Source organism: Symphodus melops (assembly GCF_947650265.1).
Source record: "Symphodus melops genome assembly, chromosome: 19".
NCBI lineage: Eukaryota > Metazoa > Chordata > Actinopteri > Labriformes > Labridae > Symphodus > Symphodus melops.
The window spans coordinates 8,182,098-8,209,584 of record NC_136709.1 but is presented as its reverse complement, the minus strand read 5'-3'; the positions used below and the strand labels follow the sequence as shown (position 1 = coordinate 8,209,584).

Sequence of the window (27,487 nt, the reverse complement as noted above, 5' to 3'; positions counted from 1 at the left end):
CCGCGGCCCAGGATGCTGCCGGTGTCCACTGTGCTGCTGCGTCTGTTACTCCAGCCATCTGCCATTCCTTTTAGCCGCTGCAACTTGAGATGCTTCAGAAAAAAATGGCAGGAAATAAAAGGACAGGAAAGAAAATAGGCGACCAGATGCCACCTCGACAAAGCAGAAAAGTTGTTTAAACTAGAAGCATTGAGTGAGGGGGTAGGGGGCTGGTCAAGGGCGCACTGAGGTAGCCACATTCACAATCCTTGATTATTCTTGCCAGCATTTGATGCCCACATCCTAGCGTATTACTATTTGCCATCCCCTAATCACGGATTGGAAGTGTTTGAAAAGCACAATGTTTGACAATGGGAACGCTCCACATGGTCACAACAAGAAAATCATGTGTCATTTTATTTTCATTCAAAGCATTCTGCTAACACACAACAAAATGAGTTATTTTTTTATGCCCTCAGCTACAAGGTTACTCACTCACTGTCATGTCCTATAAGCATCTAAGAACTGTGTTGGGGGAAGAGGTGGCTTCTCTTCGACCAAACTCTGCTTTTCTACAGCATGTGAATAAGGCATGTCATTCTGAACATATCGTTTGCTTTCTCACTTTTTATTCTAATCATTAAAGGAGAAAAACAAACTCAAATGTTGGTGAAAATCCTCTGAAGTGGGTTATTTGATTTTGGGAGAAGCATATGCATGACAAAGCATGTTGGGATAAACAGACATCCCACAAAGGCTTGATAAGCCACAATCATGTCTGACTTTCTCTGCTTGTTTTTTTTTTGTGTGTAATTTTCTTTAAACAAATGTTCCCTCCATTTCTCGCCCAGGCTCCTTCACCGGCAGCGGGAGCACCGAGGCTGGAAATACCATAGGAACAACAGACTCTTTCGACCAGGTGTCTCCCACGATGCCCCGTGCCACAAAGAACCGGGTTTCGGGAAAACTGCGCCGATCAGCCAGCGCTATAAGCAAATCCTCCAACTGAGCTCTTCAAATCCGTCCCCCTTTTTCCTCAATGCAGCCTTTAAATCTTTCTCGAAAGAACCTCACACACACGGCCGTGACTGCAAGAGTTGTCTTTTTATGTCTGTCTGATTGTTTGATTGGTGTGTCTTGTTTTTCTCTGTTTGATTTTGTGTCATGTTAACATGTAACTGGAGCATATTGCAATTTTTAATTTAAGTGGCAATCATTGATATTGTTGATACATTTCCATTTATTGTGTTTAACTACTAAATCCGAATTGACATGTGACTAAGCTATTTATGCTCATCCTAGGGGTTTCAGCTTAATGATCTGCTGCGTAGAAAGACTGTACTGAGAAGTCTTAAAGCAAATGTCTTTTTTTTTTATTTTTTGTTTATTTTCTTGTGCAGTGTCTATGCACTGGAGAATAAAGTTCTTACTCAAGTATGGAGAAGGGAGGGACTGCTTTACCCTGTTTCTACATCTCAACACTTAATGTGAGGAAGCACTGAATGACACAGCTGTGAAGGGCATCATGCAAAAACTGCACATGAGATTGGTATCTATTTATTAATGAGTCTGCCTTTTTACCTCCTTCTGCACCTGTCGCAATCTTTCTGTGTCAAAGATACCGCTCAGTAACAGGATAACGATGCCCAGCTCGGTAGCAACTGTTGGGACAATGTTTGTGGACCGTCTCCTTTCGGTGAAGAATCTAATGCATGGGGAAACCTCTCCACAATGATTTTTACTCACTGCTCTACTACATAGACTTCCTGTGCAGCGTGTCCATGTAGTACGTGCCCAGAGGCTTTTTAATTGTTTTGAACCCGGAATGGACAATCAATGATGTCTATCTAACTTGTTTCCCTTTTTTTAACTCTAGATTTCTCTTTTAAATGAATTCCCATGGATTGTGTCACGACTTGATTTATGCAACCTTGCTGGAATGAGAAAAAACTGCGTTTGTAATTGTTTTCTGATGTCGTTAACATGGGCTCTAGTCTGGTAATTGAATAAGTTCCTCCTGTCTCTTTCCTCTGCTATCAGTTTCCTTGTCGTTCGGATACAAGACATCGACATTCCAGCGTTTCCAACCGACGTTTTTGCACTCACTGTCATTGATTAACTACCATTGAATGTTTCTCTTTGTTCTCAGATGTAAATTGCTTTAAGTTTTATTTGTTGATGTACATAGAAAGGACTATTTGATGAACTATTTTGCTGTCAAGTTGTTTTATGTGTTCATGTGCTGTTGAGAGGAAAAATACCGCCAGAGCCTCAGGTGAATCTTAACTCCATGCACTGGTGTTTGTGCGAGTATGTTTGTATGTATGTGTGAGTTCCTGAGGGAGCTTGTTTCTCACAGTGCCTGTGAAATGTCTGTCCTCTAAGATGCTGTCCCACACCACCTCTAGTCCCTTTACGTCTGATTTTCATTTCTCATTTTCATTGTCTGAGAATAACCATGGCCACCCTGCAGCTCATCTCCTCATAAGCAGTCTAATGCGAACTGTTCCTCCCTGCGTTTCTAATGGTGTGTGTCTCATGCTTCCCACGACCAAATAAAAAAAAAAAAAACAGCAACAGATGGATTTGGAATGGTGGCAATGACTGTTTAGTCTTTACTATACGTGGTGTGCTACTCCGTATTTTTCTGTGAATGGAATCAAGTGGCACCAACTCCCCCTCTTTCCCATGACTCTCTCTTTTCCCGCGTCGCCTTTTGAGGCCTCCAGTCGGGGTGGTAGGGAGAGAGAGGGGGGGTGTGGTTGAAACAGCATGCCAGAGCTGAACTCTGAACAGCCTTCCTAGCAACAACCAGACCGGCACTCTCCCTTCTTCAACCTGCCTGCTCATGTTGTCATGGTTGCCAGGTGTTCCCCACACACTCACACACCCTCTGAGGGCTCGCCCCAAGCTGCAACACGATCCCCATCTGTTGCACTACTATGCCTTACTTTCCCCATGCTCTCCTGTCAGTTCAGCTCACATCTCACCTCCTTTTGTTTGTTCATTCCTCGAGCAGAAAATGGGGAATCCAAACAGCAGGAGTCTTGACAGATCTTTAATTTCCTTGTGCTTTTGTTTACTTGAAGAATGTATAGATATTTAAGCCTGGATCACACCTATGGTTTTTATGCCCCCAAAGCCACTTGAAGGAACCTCATAGGATGCTGATTTAAAGATTGTAGGTTATAGATGGTGACTGTTGAAGGGGTCTGTGCTCCCCCTTTGGTGGCTTAGTTGCTGGAGATGTTAGTTTTGGACCAAGATAAAGATTGTGTGTCTTATATACAGTACGTGAAGAAAATGAGCTTGTGTTAGTTCTAGTGTTTTTTTTTCTTCTCATCATTTTAGAAATCCTTGTACATTGTGTCAAATTTGAGGGCTTCAGCCACCTCTGAATAGAAATATATTAATTAATGCCTGTAATATAATCTTTGTATAAGAGAAAGAGGGGGGGGGAAGCTTGAAGATCTCATTACCTGTCAACATATCAAACTGTTTTTAATGACCGAAGTCCTGCTATCTTTACTAGAAATGTGAAAATTGAAACATTTCATTAAATCAATTTGAAGTTCTACGTCTCCTTGTAGTTTTTCTGCCTCAACAACATGTCAGTTGTTGTGTAACCTCAGATTTTGAAGAGTTGTGGGTTTTGTATGTGTGTGTGTGTGCTGACATGATGATGCTGCTGTTACCATGGGCTTCCTGACCCTGGCCTGGCACCACTAGCAGCAGCAGGGGTAACATGACCCTCCTCCCATCTGTCTCCCCTGCTGTTCAGCCGCGCTTAGGGGAGGCCGGCTTAATGGATCCTTGACAGGAGGTACAGGTGCAATGGTTGCAGCACCTACAGGTGACCCGTCTAGTCTGGGTCACATAAAGGCCCAAGAAAGCACTTGACTGTAATTGGAGCCTTAAAACTGTATGTGTGAGAAAGGAGCCTAATGTTGCCTCATTTTCACCGGCTCAGCAAAACAAGCAGGAGCTACGTGTCCCAGGTACTTAGAGACTGACAAGCAGATTATATTTGTGTTACACTGCTGGCTGTATATAGTCCCCCTCTGATTTGATGTTCAGTCACTGATGTCTTAGGGTGGAGTGACATTTATGTATAAATTTAAAAAAAGCTGGTGATGTGCTTTCTGGCAAAAGGTGTTGAGTATTAAACTGTAACAATTCTAGCAAAAGAAAAAGACTTATGTGTGGTTTGAATTATGTTAAGAGAGTTAATGTAAGTTCTAACCTTGATATTCACAGTCTGTGGTTCTAACACATTGATTATCAACTGGGGTCATCTCCAGCTGACGGCAAGTGTCTGCAATTCTGAAGTGGCACAGCTTGAAGCTTCTTGCTAAATTACAGCTGACTTCATGCTTTATAGGTTCTGGGGGTCAGATGTGAAGCAAACTGAGCCCTGATGTGTCCTAAATCAGTAGAAAACCAACACAAATCGAACTGTATGAGTCTTGTAAAGCAGACAGATGTTTTACTGCTTCAGAGGTGAGCTCTGATCCAGCACCTTTTTGTCCTCCTGTCGGCTCCTGACACGGTATTAAGTAGGGAATTTATGATTAGGCCCTAAGTGCCTGTCTGTGGCAGCCAAACGGCGTCTATTGAGCTACTGCAGCAATGATTTATTACTAATCACTCTGATAAACGAGGAATCGAAGGCCAAGGGGGCTTCTCGAGTTTTTTTCCCCCCCTGTTTTGGTCGCTAAAAGAATCGCACCTCTTTGCACTCTGACTCAGTCTGAGGGGTCAGTGCAAAGGAGAAACTCTCGTTATATTCCGACTTTGATCAAACTTTTTATGTGTGACATGTTAATAGGATTTATTGTATCCTGGTCGGCTATACATCTAAAATCATTCTAAAAACCTCAGGTGTAAACCGCACAAAGAACCCTGCTATCATTTTTTATGAAATGATAGCTACATTCTGTATTTCATAAAACATTCAATAAAATAGATAACCCCTAATAAATGAAGTAAATGGAAACTGTTTATTTGACATGTGAAAGGTTATTGAGGGATAGAAACTACTTTGATTTACTATAGTTTTATTTTCTATGCGTATTTAAATCAGCCCACTAGTAATGATTGTCAGTCCTGAAACTAAGACTAGAGGTCTTTTTCAAACTTCTCAAAGTCTAGATCTTATTTATAGGCTAAGAAAATCTATTCTGTATTTCTTGAGTCCCATGTAATAATGATTTACCATTTAATAGAAAACGGAATGGGCGATCAAAACTTGAATCAACAAGCTAGAAAAACTAATCTAATCAAACTTTCTTCCTGTGTAGTCAATGTCAACTTCTGTTGGAATAAAGTCTGTTAGGACCCTGATACTTTTTAACACTCAGCTCAGGGGGGAATAAAACTTGAGACAAATGTCCTTTTGAAAATATTTTATTTCGATAGACAACAACGATATACACATACAATCAAAGCGCTATAAAAGCCAACATTTAAGAAAAATAACTTGTCCTTAAAAAAGATTGCATCTAAGGTAAGAGCTTTACGTTTTTTTCTTTTACAAGAGCTGTGGAGATTAAAGATTAAAACCCGACCCACGACATTTATCACAACTCATACTGTAAATTTGACCCGAAATCAAAAACAGAAAAAACATTTTGGCTGTACGACATGTAAACTGCCAGAACGATTCACAGGGGGGAAAAAAGATCACAACAAACACAACAATAAGTTACATAAAATAATTAGAATAAATAAATAAATAAACATATGATGAAAAATATTGCAACAATCTTCAATAATAATAAAAAATATGTGCCAGCTTTCAAAATTAAAACAGTCTGTTGACTTTTTATAAGGCAGTTATACAGCAGGATTTGGATGTGTAGGCTATCTCGGACTAGGCTTACTGTATACTAAAGGCATTTGTGGTTCTACTAAACAGGGAACGTTTCACTCACTCTTTTTTTTTTTTCCTCCAGTAGGCTACAAAGTTGTTTTGTCATTCACAAACTAGCGTAAAGCTACAATGATAGAGCAATCACGGTCGGTGAATTGAAAAGGCTTTGATGGGGGGAAAGGAGTTCTGAGATTGTAAAGACATTTCTTAGGTCTAGAAGCTATCATTGAACACGTGCTGTGCTAGAAAAATACCCTTTAACAGTCAAACTAACGCTTTGTACTCTTTTTTTTTTCATGATAAACTAATTTGAGAAAAAAAAATCTCAATATAGGCCTATATGTAAGTCAAATATAGAGAGAAGCATTCAACAATCACTGATTGGCATGGAAAAGACACCTCATTAAACACCACTTAAACATCAAACCGCCCTGCCTTTCATTGGCCTAAAGTTATGGCAGTGAGCATCACAAACTGATTTTTTTTTCCATCCCGAAAGCCACTTTTTTTTCTTCTTCTTCTTCTTCTTTTCTGTACTTTTCCCCATTAAAGGCACAAGTTAATTGGTGTTTTCAGCAGGCGGGGCGCACCGGCATTTGAAGCAGGATCACCTGCCGGTTCTCCGAGGGGTGGCACTTGTTTATGTGCCTGGTGAGCCCTGGCGAGCTGTAGAGAGTGGCGGGGCAGTATTTGCACGGGTAGATCTGGGAGGAGTGCATGAGGCGCAGGTGTCTCTCCTGGCCGGCCCTGCTGTTGAAACTCTCTCCGCACACCGGGCACAACAGGCAGTCTACCGGACTCAGATTGAGAGGGCTTTGGTTCGAGGCTTCCTCTGAGGATGCTGAGGAGGAGAAGGAGGAGGAGACCGGAGGTTGCTCTGCCGCGCGGTCGCTGGTTTGAAACCCGTGCTCCTCCAGCACTTTCTTTTGAAGGGCCTGATGTCCCATGATGTGTTTTCTTAGGTATGCCTGTCGTTTAAACCTCTTCCCGCAAAGCTGGCAGTCATAGGAACCATCTTCAGAGCCCGACTCAGACAGACCTGGACTCGGGGTGTCTCTGTCACTCATGTCTTTGGCTTCGTCAGCGACTGACTTGACGCCGAGCGGAGGCATTTTGGGCATTTCAGGTTTGATGCCCTGTGCGGGGGACATCGCCGGTGCGCCGGTGGTCCGGGGTTTGTGCCAGCGGCGGTGAGAGGCGAGGTTCGCCGGGCAACTGAACATCTTGTCACACTCGGGACACCGGTACTCGACCCTGACAATGCGGGAGCACTTGTGCTGAGCCAGGGAGAAAGGATCCGCATACGCCTCTTTGCACAGCTGACATACAAACTCCCCTAAAGGCTTTTCCCCTCCGGAGGAGTGAGCCCTTGGCTTCATCTCTACCGGCCCCTCTTTGATTTTGAGACCAAGCACTGGAGAAGTAGTCATCTCGTCTTCGAAGTTGAGTTTTCTGATGGCTTTGGGTTTCTTGGGTGCGGGTTTAGATTTGCGCTCTGAGCCGTCTGCTGCGGGTCTTTTGGTACCGACCCTGTTGCTCGGAGGCGGGAGGCTGCTGGTGGTCCCGCTGCGGTTGCTGTTGCTGGTGCCGATTTTCAGGTCGACCGGTGCGTACAGGAGGTGGTCCAGGCCAGATAGGGAGGCAGGTGTGGGGAATGACTCGGCAGAAATGGGCGAGCCCAGATTGAAACTTCGCTCAAAATATCCCCTGTCATGTTCCTTGCTGATGGGCCGGGTGGGGCTGTAGATGGCATGGCACACCGCCTCTGGGTTGCCGAATTGTGCCGGCTTCTCTGTTCTTGGCACCGGCGCCTCGGCTGCTGTGAAATCCGGTGATGTTGCAGCGCGGTTCAGACTGGACACCACGGATATTGGCTGGGAAGGGTTCGTGTGACTCGGCAAAGCAGCTGGGATGGGATGCTCCTGGTAGTCATCTTCGTCTGTCCGAGTCCTGTAGGAAACATGTGCCGATTTCTTGTTTCTTTTTACCAGGAATCCTTTGGGCATCTTGGCGAGTTACAGTGGAAAGGCACTTCGGGGATGTGGGTAAAGTCTCAAGTATCCAGGTTTGTTAAAAAATATGGCAACACTAGAAGCTTGTGGGACTTTATCTCCCCAGTATCGATCCTTCTGTTGCTGAAATGTTTTCGTCTCCAAGGCATAGCTCCACTCTTTTTATGCCGGAATGATGCTATTGTTCTCGCCCCCCCTGTTGCAGCATCCCTGACCAATCAGATGAAACCAAAGTCCCAGAGGATTTGATAGTGGGAGGGCTTAGAGTCTGGGTTTGGTGGATTTCGTTGGAGGATGTGAAGATAGCTTAGCAGATGTACTGGCGGTTTATTACATTAATGTGAGCGGCCAGCCCCTCCCCGACAGAGGCACACGCCAGGACCCTCCTTCTTTTACGGTCTGATGGGCCCCTATACAACTGCACACGTGCCACGGCTTTGTGGCTCTCCTCTGGGGGGCCCCGACTCTGCCAAAGGAAATGTCCGTCAGTACTGCAATCATCACAATTTAGAATTAAGACAGGGATGAGACTAGCGTTGTTAATATAAACGAAAATATCAGTTACCATTAAGTTCAGCTGTAATGCTGATTAAAGTAATTCACCTAAATACAAATGTAAGACCAAGTTATCTTATTCCAGGGATACGACATATACTCGCATGAAGCGGGCACTCTGACCAAATAAGTCCGTTTTTATAGACCCTTTTTTATGATGTCTTAAATAAACACTATATGAGGGAGTGTTTCTTTATTTTCGGGCACGTGTCTGTCTCGGTAGTTTAACTCGACATATAAATCAGACATTTCGCTGCATACATAAGTAATAAGAAGGCCCTCTGGTCTTGGAGCACAATAGCCACGTCTGCGTGGATACCCCTGTCTTTTTCGTTTGAAAGGCAAATTGACCTCTTAACTGTGAAACGGGACTCACGGCCAACCTGGCCAACAGCTAGACGCGTGCTGGGCGGAATCAGTGCTGCAGACAAAGAGGCCCGCCTTTGGGTCTTGTTTTGTGAAGTGCTGTAAATGTATTTCTAAAGCTAAAATAAATCAGATTTGTTACCTGATACAGTCTGGGGTTGTTTTATTAAGCAATCAGTCATGGGATTTGGGTTCAGGATGTTTATACCGTAATTGTTTGGTAGCCTACTTTCACTTTGCTGAAAAAGACTTACAGTTATAGGTTTGCATTGCTTTTATTTCGAAGTTAAACAAGTAAAGTTTCTGCGTGGCATGTGCATGTATGTCTGTTCTTTCTTCCAACTTAACTCAACAGGGTACTTTCTGCAGCCTTCTTCCTTGCTTACAAAGGCAACATTTTTACAACAAAAATGTGGTCTATTTTCTATACCAGCCCCCCTATGGCTTCTGTGCATACCTCACTTATTGTGTATTTGCCCTTTTTTTCGTTCTAATGGCTAAATGAAGGCTGCACTGCGCCACTTGGCAGAGCGCATTCTTTTTCCTTTCAGTCGGCAGACCAGGGAGGAATTAATCTCCATCGTCGTACATTGTTCCCCTCATTTGCATAAAGCTGCAGTATGACCAAGTCAAATAATTACACAATCGGAGCTGAGCCGCAGGCCTGCGCGTTCCTTTCAATAGGCCTCTGTCCCCGTGCCTTCTCACCTGCCTGAAAACACACCGTTATTTTGCTTACAGGCTGCAATGACAGATTTGCTCAAACAAAAATGATCGTCTTAGATTGCTCCTTAAAAAAAAAGATAAAACTGGAACCAAACTTTTCAACGTTTACTAAGTGTATAATATATGAATAATACTATATCTTGAAAGTAAACCTGCTCCTCGAAAACGTTTTAAGTGTAGCCTATGTAAACAAATTGTTGTTTGGGTTTTTTTTGTTAAAATATAAATACAAAAAAATACAATAAAAATTGTTTTCCGCTAGACTGCCCTCACTAGTTTTTTTGTGTTAAAAAATTAAATATTTTTAACATTTGTTGTTAATATATGTCGCTTTTGCCTCTCTGTTCTGTTGCTTGTTGTCTTTTCAGTCTGCATATATTAGTCGTGGTTTGTTGGGACTACAAGCTTTGATGGCATTCTAACGAGTTCCTCTTTCCTCAGTGATCATTTTTTTTTGGGGCGGGTGGGCCGGGTGGCGGCTTGGTTGGAAGAACGCATGCGCGTGTTTGATCAGTGGCGCGTGCTGCCCTGGCGGACGGGAAGCATAGGCGCCTAATTAGCATACAGCTGCGGCTGCTTTAGGGCTTCATGGCTCAGCTATCCACTTAAATGTGGTCGCATTCTATGGGATTTTAAATGTCTCTTTGATTTCGCAAACACTGCAGGCCATACTTTTAATTACTTTTATTGTAAGATTAAACTATGTCAAAAATAAAGATAATAAGAACAAGTATTGTTTTAAACGATTCAAGTGATTTATAAGGTTGAGCCAAAATAGACAGATCTTGAACAGTCCCTTAAAAACATAAGCCTGTGCTGCTCCCTTCCTGATAGTTCATTGTATTACCTTATAGCCAGACATAAGAAAAATACTTTTTTTCTGATCTTCTGACCTCATAGCTCTCATTGCACCATATTAATAATTCATTCTAAAAACAAGCAGAGGAACTTCACTTCCATAATACAAAGCTTTTTCCCTATTTCATTGCATGCATTTCACCAGGTTATTTCTGTCTAACATTTCTTATGTTACCAGGGAGGTGTGGATTAGTTTGGTTATTTCAGAAAAATTAGATTATCCATATTTTCATCATAAATGTTGCCTATAGACAAAACATCCTGTACACCTCAGACGAATGATTGGCTCCATGTGTTTCACAAACTCAAGACAATTTGAAAGCGCAATAGGACATGACTGTAATTGGTGCTCACTACATAGTCACCTTCAATGCATTGTCAATCAATTATTGTAATGGATTAGCTGAGGTCCCATTCTGGCTGTTTGTAATCTGATAGAGGGCTCTTTCAGCACCACGGAGAGAGCCAGCAAGGGATCCAGATTTAATCAGGCTGGCTGTGGACACAGCACAGTCTCGGCTTTAGCCTTTGTCCCTGAAACTCAGAGCAGGCAAGCACCAAAAAAGGAACAATGACACAGTAGAACAAAAGGGCCAGAGTTTAATAAAGTGATTGATTTTTAAATATAGTTCAATACAGTTGGGTCCGAAACACATTTCAGCTATTTGTGAAGAGAGAGAGATCAACCCAGTTTTCCTCCATTGTTATCTTTCTATGAGTATTTATTCTTTATCCGTAAGGCTGTGCATTTTAACATTTCTACTTCTTTATGGTCAAAGATCCCAACAATTGTTTGCTTCTTCTGCTTTTATGGAACAATTAATCCTGGGTTCAAAAGCAAGTATCTTTTTCTTTGTTATGAATCCTAATGCTGTGTTCTTTCTTGTCATCAATGGACATATTCATTGACCGTTATATAAAACAGTATGGGCTCAAACTGCTATCTTTTTTTAAGTGGCCTGAAAAAGCTTTGGATTTGGACTATATAAATAATACACGATTAATTGATTGATTGACATACGAAAGTGGTGACATTTTTTAAAATGTGTTATTTTCGTTTTGTATTGTCTGAGACTTTCCCAATGACAGTTTCTCATGGAGGACCTGGAAGTCCATCAGTTGGCAATCTCAGTCATGTCAGCAGATGACAATAAAACTGTTGTCTGGCTGCATTTGTGAGGAGCAAATAAAGGTTTGTTTGAGCCTCCAGAAGAGAAGTCAGGCTGTAGCTTCAAGCAGATCACTGGGGAAATTGCTTGTTTGGCCATGAGAGTAACATTGCAGTCACTGTCTAGACTTTAAGTGTACTTTAGAAGGATGCCCACAAGAGCAGGTTATTCAGAAAAGCCCAGTAAAGTGGTATGGCTCTCAACTTAAGCCTAATGGACATCGGTGTTGACTGGGAATGTCCCTGATGACATCTGTACCTTTGGTAATGATGCTGATGACCCTGTGCAGACAAGGACAGATGTTTTGTACTTTTCAAAATAGTGCTCCTGAAAAGGTTTTGTGGAAGTACAAATTTGCAAAGAATGTAAATACATGAGCGCTACATGTTAACTTCTGTAATGCATATTTTAAAGTGATTATGATTAATCTACAAGAAAATTGGTATGAAATGCAATATCAAGAATTGCAAGAGGTTGCTAATCATTTCAGAGAAAACCATCTGTGCTTTGATTAGTTATTTTTAATGTTGTGCACAGAGATGAATAAATAATTCAAAACAACACCATGCAGGTTTTTTTTCTCTTTGTAAAGAGCTTCTTATTAAAAAAGAGGCCTTCTTGCATATCAGGCATATCACTTGCTGGAGTCCCAGGGGCATGTTTAGCTCTAATTTACTCATCAAAAGTATCAGAGTGTCTCTTGATAATCTCCACAGTCCATTGGTTCTTTGGGGTAGAGTCCCCTGTCAGAAAGCATGCCCTGGAATGTTAAACACTAATTCACCTCTGAGCTCTGGAGGTGGATAAAGTGATTGTTCTATCTGGGAGCTGATTAAAACGGCTCTGGCCTGTTTCTCCCCTCTGCTTTCACCTCTGACGTCCACCACATTCATTTCTGTATTCATGAGCGGAGGAGAAATCGCAGGCAAAGCGACTGCCGTATTACAGATAATAAGGCCAGCGGGCACAACATTCGCTTCCACAGGTTTCCCCTGCCCCGGCTCATTCAATTACTTCACAAGAGTCCTCTGAGGCACAGCTGCACTATGGGGGTGAAGAGGAGTAAATTGAGGTACATTCATGTAGACACACATACACACACGCACACACCTCACAGACACAAAGAAGTAAAGAGGATACACACACTGCAGCAAGAGAAGCCAGCATAAAAGGGTATTTGGGTTGGTAGGCAATACATTTCTTACACAAGAAGACAACAAAAAAGGATCCATCCTCTGTTGCTCACTGGCTCCCTGAAGATTGTAATGATACTGATAATGACGCCATGTAAGAACAAATGAAATCAGGGCCATTGCTCATGGACTCCATATACAAGGTCACCATTATCTTGATGAACGTGTAGACAGCAGCTGTATCACTGAGGATCATGAAGGATGGACTCTTACAGGCCTAATGGGCCATATCCTCAATCTATTAACATAAGGAGCTACATAGCTCTCATTTTCCTCATAGGCTTTAAATATAAGTAAGCTTAAATCTTATTTACAGTACACATGATTGTCCCTTTTTTTCAGAATTTCTTTCCACACTGTTATAATATAAGTGATAGCCCTGCACAGGTTTGTCCAATGGTTGTTGCCCTCTTGGAGTATAGTTGGACTAGTTGCTCTCCATGGTACTGAAAAGTAGCCCTTTACTTCTAAGTAAAAGCTGTCTTTAGCAGTTAGGGCAAAAAAAGAAAAAAAGGTTTAGAAAACATCACAACATGGTTCATGCAGGAAGAAACACATTGACATCACCTGTTCAATAAATAGTTAGCCTTCTTTGGGTTTTGTTTTTTTTTGTTGCAAGATCAACATTAAATTGTATATTTTATAAGTTGTAAAACTGATTATTTGTAGATTTTGTTACTCTTGAGAAGAACAAGGCTGGACACTCTCTTTCTAGTCTAACAGCTGCTTAAACCATTTTAAGTATTTATTTTACAGACTCAACAATTGTATCATGTTTTTCATTTTAAACTTGGCAAAGAGTGGATATGAGTTTTTTTCCCCAAAAATGTTGCCCTATTTATGCTAATGCAAATAATTTTCTTAGGGTAAAGAGACTAAGAGACTAATCCTACTCTAAGCCTAGTCAATGAAATGTTTTATACACTTCTTTTTTAATAAGATGTACCCAAAGTACATGGAGCCATGAAAGCATCTTGGAAATAACCGAAAAATCCGGGGCCCAAGTATTTAAGTGCATCATTGACATATGTACATAAAGAGAAGAACCCTTTTGATCATCTTTGACTTTGAAATCTCACATTTTCCCAACCAAGAATTCTTTCAACTGGGAATCTCTTCATTAGATGGCATGGTTTGCATTCTCTTATAATTGTGCTGCTTCCTTGATTATTAAATGATCACCCTAATTAGGGTGAATAATAGGGTTAATCAGACTCTGCTCATCACACTTATTATTATTCCTGCAAAAAATGAAGGAAAAAGATACAGTACTTGATTAATTATATCAGCCTTTTCATCAGCTGTGCTACCATTCCCCCCTCTGAAATTAATATCATGTTGTAAATGGAAGGAAGGAGCTGGCCGGACACAGACAGATGAAAGATTTCACTCAAATTAATTAAGCACTAATTATGCGGTGGGAGTTGGGAGCAGTTTGCATAATGAGCTCTATCAAAAGAGATCAGTCATGAAGAGGGTCTGTAGAGTTTCTATACAGCCTTCAGATGATACACAGACACCACTGCATGGCATGAAGGGGGCTACCAGAGAAGTGCGAAGAGGGTTAAAGTACTTGGAGGATTGAGTCGTGAGGCTGAGGAGTGTTTTGTTTGGTTTGTCAACACACTGTGAACCAGAATCTTCCTTGCTTGGTATGTTTGTGCCATTGTAGGTTAAATATATTACATCTATCCTGGGGCTATCCGTGTCTTTTTTCTCTCTCAGCTTAAGCATCAGATAATGAATTCTCATCTCCAGTGAGAGACAGCAAGGACAAAATGTCCCCTTTAAATGTGTGCCAATCAAAAACATTGTGCATCCACAGTCCATGGAGCTTTAAAGACCTTAATCACCTCTCACTGCAATTCTTGTGGTGCTCAGTTATTGTTGATCAGGGAATAAACTGGACTAGCTCCCTTTTAGACAATGGCCAAAAGAATTAAATGGACAGAACCGTATGTCTTAATCGGCTGTTTAATCATAGCTACTGTGTAGTGTATGGAGTTGAGTTACTTGAACTGATTTGTGCCACAGCAGCAATCATGCATAGGCTAATCAGGGTGCAGAGCCAGGCAATGCCCTTCAAGGTCTCCGAGTGGAATTACAAAGACTATGATTAGTTAATCAAATGAAGAACCCAATGTCCTTTCTTTATTTGTGTATAAACCTTATCTAAATGGAAATTGTATAGCTAAGGCACTTCCACAAGGACACATCTACATGTGAATGATCCTACTTAAGCCTGTAGCAGTGAATAAAGAATAAGATCTTTCAAACCCAATCATCATGTTATGGCATCATAGAGACTTTTACATGTCTGAGTGATATTTGTTGTCAATGTTCATGTGAATGATGCAATCACTCTGTCTGTTGTGAAGTAAATCAGGAAGCACTAGACAACGTCTCGTCAGATACACATGATGACGTGAGGCCAAACGTATAATTTTGAGAGTGATGAAAAAGAAAAAGCAGACGAGCAAGAAAAGAAAAGTATCTTACCTTATGGATAACATACAAACATATAGTGAAATCGGAATAACATGCATCTGTGTGTTTGTGTATGCATTTCATGAGTATGAATGTGAATGTGGCACATATGCGCCTGGGTGTATATGTCTTAGTGACTCTACTTAAATGGTAATTGGTTCTGAGCTTGTATGGCACATCTCTAGTCTTCTGACTTTTCAAAGTGCTTTTACACTGCAAATCCCACCTACACATTTACATCCATTCACACACTGGCAGGGATTGAATGGAGCCCATCAGTATTAACTAATCCACTCATGCATGGTGCTGAAGAAGCAGTGGGAGCAACTTGGAGTTAAGTGTCTTTCCAAAGGACACATTGGATAAAGTGGCTGCAGAAGGTGGGGATTTAACCCCCAACCTTTCGGTTGAGCAACTTCCAAACCACAGCTGCTTCCCAGCCAAATACCTTATATGTTATGTCTTAAGACTTCTTTCATTTTTCAAGAGTAGCATGCAACATATTGATGTGCTCTATCTATTTATAATTACATTGAAATAGAATTAAAACGTATAATAAAGCCATTTTTTTTCATCAAAGTAAACCTACCTCTGACACACAGCCTTCTGTCAGACATGCTGTTAAACTTTGTGACTGTTGTTCCTAAGGAGAAAAGAATCTCCCTCCATTTCTTTGTGTAAACTTCCTTCCAGGGGTGGCAGACTTGACCTGCTCACTCCTCTGAGAATCACCTCTATTATTAGTCAGTGACAGCAGCTCTTTGGAGGATGGGGGCCTCACTGAAAGTAACAGGGTCGTGGATGTCCCAATCCATCTCTGTCTGCACAGCGATTGATTGTGATTTAGTGCGTGGGGCAGGAGATGGTGGGCTTCAATTCTGATGAGCGATAGGTGGGAACCCTTTGACTCTGAGCACATGGCAAGCAGAGACGATGCTATGATGAGGGGTCAGAGGCAGCTGGTGGGGGTAACTGGGGTGGCTCTGGGGGTTGGATGGAGGCAATAGGAAGATTGCATGGATCACAATATAGAAGGTGTCAGAGATCCAGGACAAAGCCACCCAACCAACTGCCTTGGTCTATCACCGAGCCCATCCATCACCCATACGCTTTGTGGTTAGCATACCAGTTGCAAGCTAACCATTTCATCATAAGAGATAGTGGAATGACAGTGAGTATGATTGCAGAGAAAGCCAACTTCAGAAATATGAATGCTATGAATGCTAAAGCTGGCTGGATGCTTTAAAACAGTCAGCTGGTTTTAAATTCTAAAGGAAACTAATGACTTATTTTTGGAGGAGATTTACCCCACATTGTACTCCAAGAATTTCAAAGGCAATATCCATCCTGATAAGAAGAACAAAACATGTCTAATGTGAAGAAGATATGCTTGATGTGCTGTCGGCTGCTCTTGTTTCCCTGAGTTCTCTTAAATATCACAGTACCCTAGATTTGCATAACCTTGAAGTATTTAGCTGGAATAAAAAAGGGCTGATGCTAATATATCATAATCTTAAAATCTTTATACCAAGGACCATAGTTTAAAGAGAGTATTCCTCTCATTTTTCATTGCGGTTTATCTCCCAGTTAGGTGCCAAGTAACATACAAACTGTCCTTGGAAGGATGTTAAGATCAGCCTCAGCCTTGCTCTAATGGGCCGCCCAGGCAGCTTAACTCCATCATCAACCTGAGAGGCCTCTTCTTGCCGGATTGGGAAATTAAAGGACAGATGAATTTTGTAGAAATATGAAGAGTTATAAGAAATTGTATCTATTAATATTGTTCTAAACATATTTTGAATGTTTACTCAAAAGCTTTAAAACGTTTCTTGTAACAGAGCTTTCCTAATGCATCATCAGTGTTGTTAGAGCAGCAGTGAACAAAGATAGGTGTACTGTCAATCACAGGAAGTTCTGTCAGCCAGGTGAACACATAGCCAGTAACCTGATCTCCTGTTGACAGAGCAGGAACAGGTGCTGCTGCCAAACTAATCCATACATGTATACCAGACACAGGTCATCCATTAAGGCAGATTGATTCAAAGCTTTAAAAAGACTCTCCTCAACAATACCAGACCACGGCCTTACCTGTGTGGTTTCTCTGATAAACGCAGAAATGTGAGATGGTTTGCTCTGGAAAGAGAAAGGAATGTTCCTGTTTGCTCAGTTAATGCTGGAAACATTTTGTCACACAAGGGACCAGAGGACAGCTCTGGAAATGAGGTCAGAATTCTATGAGGAGAAAATTAAATAGCTGGGCAGTTTGTCATCAGAAGTTTTAGATACGCAGAAAACTGATTTGGCTTAATTTAGATTAAAGTTTCTTGCTACAGGAGAGGGGACAGGGGAGGTTTTATGTGTCATAGCTTTTATGAACATCTCATATAATAGTCTTTTGTAAGGATATAAATAAACCAGAATTCTCTTTGATTCAATACTTTTATCAAACCCACTCCCATCAGGCCTCAAATGCCAAATGAAGGTTTACGGGCAGAGGCCAGACATCTGCTGCTCTCTGATTGGATGACAAGCCAGCAGCAGTCTCACCTGTTATCCACAGCCCAGTGCATAGTAAACACCCTCAGTCAGAGCTGCAGGGAGAAGGAGCCCATCTGGTCAGCAGCATTAACAACCAGCTCTTTAACAATAGCTTCCAGGAAAAGGAGAAGGGCACAACAGGCCATATCTGCCAATAAAAACAGGCTATGCATGACATTTAGCGCCTGGTGCGGGGCTTAGCAGTATACAGGTTACCTACTGTCCGCAACAGCCCCTGGCAATAAAACAAAAGGCAATCTCACAGAGCGAGGGGGTCGATGTGTTTAAAGCTGCCTGTTTCAGCTCTTGATCTCATAATTTGAGTGTGAAGATGCAGGTAGAGCATAATGTTAAAAAGCATGGAGGGATTCATTTTCAGGGTTTTTTCATATAAACATTTTAAAATAAATATACAGGCAGCAGTTTAATTAAACACTAAAACAACAACACAAAACCTATTACTTGTATTTTTTGTAAACAATTTATTTTTGACTGTTCAAAATAATAATAAAAAAAGAAACCCATATAGTGAAGAGAAAAGTGCAGTGTAAAAGGATCTTGCCATAAAAGTAAAGTCATTGAAGAAAATAGTTATATGACCAAACAGTGCCACCTTGTGGTATGTTGTTCAAATAAAAAAACTTGAAAGGCTTCAATTTTAAATAACACAAAAACAAACTAGTAGTTGTAAAGTCTATAAAAATGTATTTTCTATGAAAACACATTTGTCTGATAACAGAAAGCTATGATCTACTTTGTGAATATTGATCACTTGAGCCATTTTTTTAAAATCTCATTTTTCCCATTTTATGACCTAAAGTGGTTTCCTGTGGAGGAAGCTTGCAAACAGCTTAGAAAACAGGGCTGAGTAGATATTGGATGTTGCTCTATTTTTATAACTGCCTCCACCTAGCCCATAAGGATGGAGACAAAAGTCTCTAAATGAGATCTTGATACAAAGAAGGAAGGGAAGACAGAAAGGTTTGGGATGGAGTTGGAACAGCAAGCAATGAGCTTTCTACAGCTGCTGGCACTAATGAGCATAATTACCCGAGTAATAACATTAGCCTATCTGAGGGAATGGAGGGGAAGGACAAGTGGTTGTGTTTGTGTGTGCGTGGGTGGGTATGCAAGCGTGTGTGTGTGCATGTTGTCGCTGTTTGTATATGTGCATGCATGTCAGAGTGTGTGCTTTTCCTCCTATCTCACTTGCTGTCTCTCCCTCATTCCCTGAATCTCAATATCTCTTTGTTAGCCCACAATAATTGTATTTGGGCCTCATATCCGCCATATCAGATTCGAGTTTGTACAAGGTAATTAGCAGGGGAAGGGAAGCCTCCACACCAGGAGGACAAATGCCCCCATGACATCATTCTGGATCCACTCAGGAGGGGCAGCCTTTTTTCCCTCCCTCTGTTCCTCCACTTCATCTTTCTTGTCATTGAGCTGTCAAAAAAGAGCACTGAACAGGGGCAAAAACATAGTGGCAATCAAAAGTTGATGACATTGAAAAAGAGGGGGTTGGGCTTATGGAGATAAAGAAATGAAGGGAAGAAGGAGAGATAAAGGAAAGAAGGGGTTGAAAAGTGATTTGAGATGAGATGGAGGGCTGTGTTTTCACTGCAGGCCTGTAATCTCCAATCAGCTTTGACTAACAGACAGCAGGCGAAAGTTCCTCAGCGTTAATGCAGCTTGCCATTCAGAAGGAGCCAGTGTATCCAGCTGGGAGTCAGGGGATGAGGGGAGGATTAACTGGCACTCAGGTGGAGAGAGATGAAGAGAATCAGACGGAGACCCTGTGGATAGTCACACCCTTTCTCACTCCCTCCATTACTCTCTTTATTTCCTAAGTGAAATGAACTCCATGTTTTTCTCTCCTTTCATTTCAAAAAGAATGTTGATGATAAAAGGTTTTATTATTAAGTTAATCATCATACAAAATATTGAAAAATTCTTTTTGGCAATTAACAATAGTGTTTTATTTGTATGCTAGAGTACTGTAAGAATATGATCAAAGCAGATGTGATAAATATTCCTGTAAGTGGAAAGAACATTGTGCCCTGTATTCAAAATATGTTAAATGATTCTTCACGTTAGTTTGAAGACATTGGTCGTTTGTCTTTAGTATCTTGTTATAAGAACTGACGTAAATTAATCAAAAACAGGTTTCTGATGCCAGTTGTTGTCATCACCACTGCTTTCTTCACCAAAATCAATGTGCTCAGGTTCCTCCTCAACTTTGTCTTCTATTATCTCCAACTCTGGAAAATGCACAAAGGACAATTTAAGAAATAATCATTATAAAGCATCATCGTTCAATAAATAAGAAAACTGTTTCCTGTTCCACTGAGCTGCTTCAGCACAAAAAGAAATGCATCTTTGGACAGTGTACAGTTTGCAGTATATGACGCTCAAAGATACTCACCTTGCTTCATCACTTCAAGCTTTGCTGATGCTGATGTTTCTCCCAAGGAATTCTGGAAGATGCAAGAGTAGACCCCTGCATCAGAGGTGTGGAGACCCTGTATCTGAAGCCAGGTGGAGACAGTATAGCGCTGGGGACCCCCTCGAGTCTGACAAAAAAAAAAGGTGTAATTTAATCTCAGTATATACAAATATGTTCAAGATAAGAAACTGTTCAATGTGAATGATTACCTAAGAAGTTAGTTAGTTAGTTAGTTAGTTAGTTAGCTAGCTAGCTAGCTATTTCCATATCAGAAAAGATGTTGATCAAATTAATGATTATAATTTCCAATAACATGATCTGCAAATATTGCTATTATTATTGTTCATAAATCAAGTCCTTCTTGTCGTCATGTGTGTGTGTGTGTGTGTGTGTGTGTGTGTGTGTGTGTGTGTGTGTGTTTATGTGTGTAGATAGATAGATAGATAGATAGATAGATAGATAGATAGATAGATAGATAGATAGATAGATAGATAGATAGATAGATAGATAGATAGATAGATAGATAGATAGATAGATAGATAGATAGATAGATAGATAGATTTTTATGAAGGCATCCAAATGAAACTATTATCAAACCTGGACAGACATGTGAGGATCATCTCCTGGCAGAATGTATTCAAGACCTTTCTTCCTCCAGCTCAAGTTTGGAAGCGGGTAAGCTGAGACCTCACAGCCAAACAAGACATAATTTCCAGTGTAGTTTGAGAGGTTTTTGGGGCCTTTCAGGATGAGGGGAACTGTGGCAGATGAAAGAAGATACCCCAAGGTTCAATTCTTAGATCCCAAATACATTTCCACCTAAACAACTCCAAACATGCATTAAAATCTTCAATTAACTGACAAAGATTGCAGTCACCAGAAAGGCAGGGTCCTCTTCCTGCAAGCTTGAGGGTTGTGTTAAGGCGGCTGGCTGCCTCTTTCATTTGACAAACATTTGGATAAATCCTTCCATCTGAGCCACAAACAGGACCCTTATCCTGACATACACATGCAGGCTCTGGCTCATCCTTGTGGTCTCTCTTTGGTATTTTCCGCTGGCATGTCAGGCCCTCTCCACAGCTTCCATAGAACTTCTGAGCCCCATCTGGATCACACTTTTGCCCTTCCACGTTAGCACACTGCTCACAGCACCCACAGACATCCTGAACCCGACCTGCAGGGCAGTCATCAGGAACCAGAGGACAGAGGTGCTGGTTGCACTCCGAGCAGCCATCTCCCTCCTCCCATAGTCGCAGCCACCCACGGTGCTGGGGGGTTGAACGGATGGGAAAAGAGAAACAAAAACCTATCCATATGCAGACATGCAGGCAAATTTGAGCCATGTTATGGAACTTTGTCTTTACAAAAAATCTGAAACAAATATAAGATGTAAAAATATGAAGGCACAAAGAAATCCAAAAAAGAATATGGTTAAAAACAGAGTATAACTCTCTCTGCTTGTTTTCTGTTCTGTGAGAGTCCAACAGTCACATGTTGTTCCTCCTCTGAGTTTTAAGTGTTCCCTTCTGTTTCTGTGTTGTTGTTGATATTATTACCATGTATCCCTGCTGAAATTGTGTTCCTTTTAATTTTCCTCCTTGAAATTTCTTCAGCTTCAGATCCATTCTAACAACGAGACAGCATTTGCAGTGAGGAGAAGACTGAAAGCTTCATCTCTAAGGTATCTGACTATAGTCTCATTTTTTACCTTGTCCCAGTTTCTCTCTCTTTCTTCATGTGCCAGTGTCTGGGCAGGGCTGGACTTGCAAATGGGCTTCAGAAATGGCACAGGATATACAAGAATCTGCTGAAAAACAATATCCCTTCATAAAATTCAATGTTTATTTGACATGTATCATTAACAACGTGTCACAAGGGACTGAATTTGTAAAAGTATACACTGTTTTAAAGCACTGTTGGCGACTTGTGCAACAGTCCTTAGTTTGGAAACATTTTCAGGTAATTACACGATGATTCCTGTTAGTGTTGAGGAGAGCTTTGTTTTTTTGTTATTATTTTCCAATTTTTGACTTAAATGATTTTGGCACTGTTAACATGTTGGCTTGAGTATTTGAAATGTCTTGACTGAACACAAACAATATTGCAAATATTAGATGTAAGATGTAAATCTATTACAATGGTGCTTTTTTTTTACATTGGGGGGTAAGGTAAATTCACTTGCGGAAGTAGGCTATAAAAAAGTTAATAAACTGCAATTACTGTCGCCTATAAATGCTTTGCGTATCGAAATGCTCTTGATTTCCTCTCTCAGTAACGTGGCACTTTCTTATTTGCTTGTATGTTTGACTTTGCACACTTTAATGCCCAGGACAATCACCTCCCTGTGTGAGTCGTCAAAGGCGGGGCTTTGTTACAGACCTATCTGACGTCGTGGCATGTGACGCACCGCCGCGGAGAACCGAGATGACTGTCAAGTTCGCAAAATGTATTGTGTTGATTCGTTTAACACTTCAGATTAAAATACCAGATCCTAAATTATACGACGATAAATGAGCCTTTTAGGTTTCTTTTGGGACCCAATAGTATGTTACATCGCTCAGTGATGAATTTATTTGGTTCGTATCAATTATTAGGCTAATTGGAGGTGATGTGCGGTGAATTTGTTGTCGATGTGGTTTTATTTTGAAAAAACAATTACAGGAAATGGTTCGCATACAGTAAATACCACATTTACTCCACGTTTTACAGGAAGTAAAACATGTCTTGAAGGAGAGACTTGAAACTCCTCAGAATGAATTGACAGGTAAACCTTTATTTTATCCTCTCACTCTGTCTTCATTCTGCTGACCAGTTTGGCCGATTGACTCCGAGGGAAACGAAAAATTAAATACCTACTGGGAAACTACGTAAGTCTTTTTGCTGACTTTGTCAATCATCTAACACAAAGATACTATTTAGAGTTTGAAAAAGAAGTTGCACAATTACTCACTGTGCTAAATTGGTCGAAGATATTTGGTGTTAAGTAGAGCTGAGAAAAACGATTTCAAACAACACATTTAAAACTTTTTAAGGCTTGGCTAATTCAATCTCTGTATTATTATTAATTCCTATTGTGTAGCCTGGTTTCAAAATGCCTGTCATAGAAAATACAATTGTGGAATAGACAAAGTTATTGTGATATTGTTTTTTACTGGATTGCATTGCAGTATCGATTGTGTTTGTCATAAAATAGGCTGTTTTCAAAAGCCGCATAATGCCCTTTTGAATTTAGTGTTCAAGGCAGAAGTCTTGAAAAGAATAAAAGTTTACAATGATGTAATTTAATGTTTAACTAAATGTATTTAGGTTAATAATGTATGCTCTCTAAAAAGATAAGAATAACTTGCAATAATGAGAAGATATTGTCCCTGACTTTCATGTTGCAGGGACTGTTCATTGTGGTTTGACAGGTTGAGGCTTGAATCTGCTGACGTGGGACAAAAGGCTAACACATCAGTCAAGTGATCTAAGGCAGCTCAGACAGAAGGATATCCTGTTAGTCCAGAGCAGGTCTTGAATGTGGCTTCATGTCATTCTGCGTCTGCTCATTCAAGGACTAAAAAACCTGCCAACTAGGGGTAGAACAACAACGTCATTTTTAACGGAGGGTTTAATTGCATGCAACTGTTTTTTTGTGTGTTTGACAGGTCCAAGAATGGCAGAGAAGGTGCTGGTCACAGGTGGAGCGGGTTACATTGGAAGTCACTGTGTGGTGGAGCTAATAGAAGCAGGCTTCCAGCCGGTTGTAGTGGATAACTTCAGTAATGCTGTAAGAGGTAAGCTGTATACACTTCACTGTTATGATTATGTTTGTGTTGTTTAGTGAGCAATATTCATACCGTGTGTGTGTGTGTGTGTGTGTGTGTGTGTGTGTGTGTGTGTGTGTGTGTGTGTGTGTGTGTGTGTGTGTGTGTGTGTGTGTGTGTGTGTGTGTGTGTGTGTGTGTGTGTGTGTGTGTGTGTGTGTGTGTGTGTGTGTTTTCTCACTTTGTCTACCTGTGACTGGAGGAGAAGGTGATGTTCCAGAGAGCATTCATAGGATAGAGAAACTCCTGGACACCAGCATTGAGTTTCATGAGTTAGATCTTTTGGACCGACCTGGCTTGGAAAAACTCTTTAAAAAGGTCAGAAAGTTACATCAGCTGTTTTGAAATTAATTTGCCGAGCTGATTTAGTCAGTTGTTTTTTAGCAATGAATCCTTTAGTAATTAATAAACAAGTAAAATGTGTGTTTGTTTTTTTAAAGTAAGTAAGCAGTATTTATACTGGCCAAAATACAAGTGTTTAAGATTGTTACTGTTATTTATGGCTGTCATACTGTGCATATTAGTATAGAAAGGTATTCCACATTAGTCACATCACACACTGTCTGTCTGTATTGTAGCATTCTTTCAGTGCAGTGATGCACTTTGCTGGTCTGAAGGCTGTAGGGGAGTCAGTAGAGCAGCCATTACGCTACTACAGGGTTAACCTCACCGCCTCCATGAACCTGCTTGAGGTCAGTATCAGCTTTTGTCATATGCTCTATGCACCATGAAAGGTCTCACACCATTTCAGTCATTCCTCCAATCATAATTTGCATGTATTGCTTAACTTTTTTTTGCTGATTCTCTGTCGAGAATATGTGTGTTTGTTTCATAAGTTGACTAATTCTAAAACTGCACCTTCATCATGTCTAACAAATGAGAGATGCTAACTCCTAAGGTGTTAGTGTGCATGCATTTTGACTGCTATCTCACCAGCTAATGACTGCGCGTGTGCCGTGTTTGTGTGCATTTGCATGTGTCCCAGGTGATGCAGGCTCACAGGGTACACAATCTGGTCTTCAGCAGCTCGGCCACAGTATACGGAGACCCTCAGAACCTTCCCATTGACGAGCAGCACCCTGTTGGTGGCTGCACCAACCCCTATGGCAAGACAAAGTACTTCATTGAGGAGATGATCAAGGACCACTGCAAAGCTGAGAAGGTACTGATCAGGAAGAAAAAAAACATTCATATGAACACACAATTACTATTTATTCATGTTGTCTCATTCCTGCCTCTTTGTGAGCAGGACTGGAATGCAGTGTTGCTACGCTATTTCAACCCAATTGGAGCTCATTCATCTGGCCTGATAGGGGAGGATCCTCAGGGTATCCCTAACAACCTGCTGCCATATGTTGCCCAGGTACACAAACTCATTGCCAAATTCACTGCTATATCAGATGCTGAATGTGCATCCCACAGTGTGCTGTAGTTGTAGATGCCAGAAGATTTAACATGTTTTGCATTGTTCATTTATCCAACTCAAAGGTTGCCATTGGACGAAGACAGTGTCTGAGTGTATTTGGGAATGACTACGACACACCTGATGGAACAGGTAAATCAGAAGAACCTTACACAGATTAAATGGTTGTTCGGGTAAACTTCATAAAGTGTATCTTGTATTTTCTAGGTGTGAGAGATTATATTCACGTCGTAGATCTAGCAAAAGGACACATAGCAGCTCTGAAGAAACTGAAGGAAGACTGCGGATGCAAGGTAAGTTTGACAACCGTGTCATGGAAATTTGTAAGACCTGACTTCACGCAAGAATGATTCTGGAGACTCGGATCAGTTAAGTTGAAGTTTATAAACGACTCCTGAGGAGAGTGAGCTAACAGAACACGCGTATCGCTGTTCTGACTCTTTGCATACATAGAAAAAATAACATTTAGTGTCAGGATAATATTGACCCACCTAAACTAGAATGTGATGTCGAGGACAATTTGGAGCGGCCACTTAGTCTACCAAAAAAGATATGAGAGAAACCTTTGACACGTTAAGCTGTCCCTGCTCATCTAGTTACTGCTGAACTCTGAGGTCTGACTGACATCAGGAACAGTAAACAAAAATTACCCTTTGACTGACTTTATTATGTCTGTACTTATGAATCTAACAAAGTTCCACCACAAACAGATGTGGAATAATGAAGCTCGTTTTCTTGTCCTCATACATATTTGTGAATGCTGGCATTACTGTTTTTAGGTTTACAACCTCGGAACAGGGAGAGGCTACTCAGTGCTCCAGATGGTGAAAGCAATGGAGAAGGCATCAGGGAGACAGGTCAGCAGACCCTTTTATTATTTTAAAGTAAATTGTCTTCAGGTTAGGAGTGCTGTGTCTCCAGAAAGTAACTTTGAGAACAAACAATACTTAATGTGTTCCCTGTGTGCTGAAGAATGATCAAACTACTAAATTATCAATTAAAGTTCCAAATTATTTTCATCAATTAAACCTTGTTTTTAATGTGTCCTCTTAAAGATCTCGTACAAAATCTCCCCACGTAGAGGGGGAGATATAGCATCCTGCTATGCTGATCCTTGTCTAGCTGAGAAGGAGCTGGGCTGGAAGGCCAGCTTTGACCTGGAAAGAATGTGTAAGGACATGCTTAATTTTTTAGTTTTTCAACAGCATCGTATTTTCATTAAAAAGTATGCACGTATGAAATGAATGTGTGTTTTAAGGCTTACTTTTGCACCTCTGTAGGTGAGGATCTTTGGCGCTGGCAGTCCATGAATCCCACTGGATTTTCAAATGGCGCAGCCTCATGATGAATCTCCTGCTTGTGTTACCATCAAATCCTCTCCTAAATCACCGGGCCAAAGGGAACCATAATCCTCTTCATTTTTGCATTTCACATTATATCTGAAACTTGGAGAGGAGCCAATGTTATGTTTATGTTTTACTTAATTTTGTTCCATATTCCCACTTTACTGTTGTAAGAGAAACATGTACAATTTATGGGGTTTCTTTGTATAATTCTTTCCAATTATCTATTTTTCTCTTTGAATGTATAGCTGTGAGCCATAACAACAGAATAAATTCCTTTTCTTACTAAAGAAATTGAAACCTGCATCTCGACTTTATTATCGATAAGTCAATAAATCAGCGTAAGTTAATGTCAAATGTTATCTCAAAACTCTTGACAAGATAGCAGGTATGGACTGTATTTATTTATCATTTACAGAGTTAGTGAAATAGAATTTTTTCAAATTGTTGTGAAATAATTTCTAATAAAGTGTGTAAGACTTTAAAACTGTCAACTATGTGACTAAATCATACGGGTTTTGAGAGACAAATCAAAACAAAAATGTTTGTCTTCTATAGAAAGATACACTCACTACTTTAAGGATTGTGTGAATTCACATTAGAGCAACTCACCAATATGTGTCATTAAAAAAAAATATTGATTGATTATAAGGAACTCTACCACCATCATGGTCACTAGATGGTTTGATTGCAAAATCAAAATTACTGTATGTAT

At 40.7% G+C, this 27,487-nt stretch overlaps 4 protein-coding genes across 9 annotated transcripts in view; 2 read left to right on the top strand and 2 right to left on the bottom strand.

Annotated features, from left to right (window-relative positions):
- ralgapa2 (Ral GTPase activating protein catalytic subunit alpha 2) overlaps window positions 1–3,556 on the top strand; it is an 89,462-nt gene extending 85,906 nt beyond the window's left edge. For 3 of the 4 annotated variants that reach the window (XM_079370439.1, XM_079370436.1, XM_079370437.1), the window contains one exon: window positions 831–3,556. In XM_079370439.1, coding sequence (XP_079226565.1) covers window positions 831–988 — 158 coding nt within the window. In that variant the 3' untranslated portion in view covers window positions 989–3,556. The remainder of the gene's footprint in view (window positions 1–830) is intronic. The other variant, XM_079370438.1, reaches the window with a different exon arrangement.
- Window positions 3,557–5,378: 1,822 nt separating this feature from the next.
- insm1b (insulinoma-associated 1b) lies at window positions 5,379–8,178 on the bottom strand. The gene has a single exon (XM_079370193.1). The coding sequence runs from the start codon at window positions 7,855–7,857 to the stop codon at window positions 6,424–6,426; it is 1,434 nt and encodes a 477-aa protein (XP_079226319.1). The 5' UTR covers window positions 7,858–8,178; the 3' UTR covers window positions 5,379–6,423.
- Window positions 8,179–19,072: 10,894 nt separating this feature from the next.
- On the bottom strand, window positions 19,073–21,826 carry LOC306840171 (kazal-type serine protease inhibitor domain-containing protein 1-like; the record flags this gene model as incomplete). Its single annotated transcript, XM_079369263.1, has 6 exons — window positions 19,073–19,201; window positions 19,919–20,016; window positions 20,181–20,328; window positions 20,799–20,959; window positions 21,079–21,469; window positions 21,758–21,826. 6 exons carry the CDS (start codon window positions 21,824–21,826, stop codon window positions 19,073–19,075), a joined length of 996 nt encoding a protein of 331 aa, XP_079225389.1.
- Window positions 21,827–22,878: 1,052 nt separating this feature from the next.
- On the top strand, window positions 22,879–27,259 carry gale (UDP-galactose-4-epimerase). Of its 3 annotated transcripts, none has more exons than XM_079369958.1 (11): window positions 22,879–23,068; window positions 23,849–23,977; window positions 24,215–24,324; window positions 24,585–24,698; window positions 24,992–25,168; window positions 25,256–25,369; window positions 25,495–25,561; window positions 25,637–25,722; window positions 26,209–26,286; window positions 26,485–26,599; window positions 26,710–27,259. In XM_079369958.1, the coding sequence occupies exons 2-11, from the start codon at window positions 23,857–23,859 to the stop codon at window positions 26,772–26,774; spliced, it is 1,047 nt and encodes a 348-aa protein (XP_079226084.1). In that variant the 5' UTR covers window positions 22,879–23,068; window positions 23,849–23,856; the 3' UTR covers window positions 26,775–27,259. The 3 variants fall into 3 exon arrangements, with proteins under 3 accessions (XP_079226084.1, XP_079226083.1, XP_079226082.1); XM_079369957.1 differs by having other exon boundaries at window positions 22,881–23,068; window positions 24,212–24,324; XM_079369956.1 differs by having other exon boundaries at window positions 22,882–23,068; window positions 24,209–24,324.
- Window positions 27,260–27,487: the final 228 nt, after the last annotated feature.

What these genes read in the sequence shown, in the direction of transcription:
- insm1b (XM_079370193.1), bottom strand. Translation starts at nt 7,857, where the DNA reads ATGCCCAAAGGATTCCTGGTAAAAAGAAACAAGAAATCGGCACATGTT.
- gale (XM_079369956.1), top strand. Translation starts at nt 23,857, where the DNA reads ATGGCAGAGAAGGTGCTGGTCACAGGTGGAGCGGGTTACATTGGAAGT. An exon ending in CTTCAGTAATGCTGTAAGAG is followed by an intron (nt 23,978 to 24,208) that starts GTAAGCTGTATA and finishes CTGTGACTGGAG; the next exon opens with GAGAAGGTGATGTTCCAGAG. An exon ending in CTTTGACCTGGAAAGAATGT is followed by an intron (nt 26,600 to 26,709) that starts GTAAGGACATGC and finishes GCACCTCTGTAG; the next exon opens with GTGAGGATCTTTGGCGCTGG.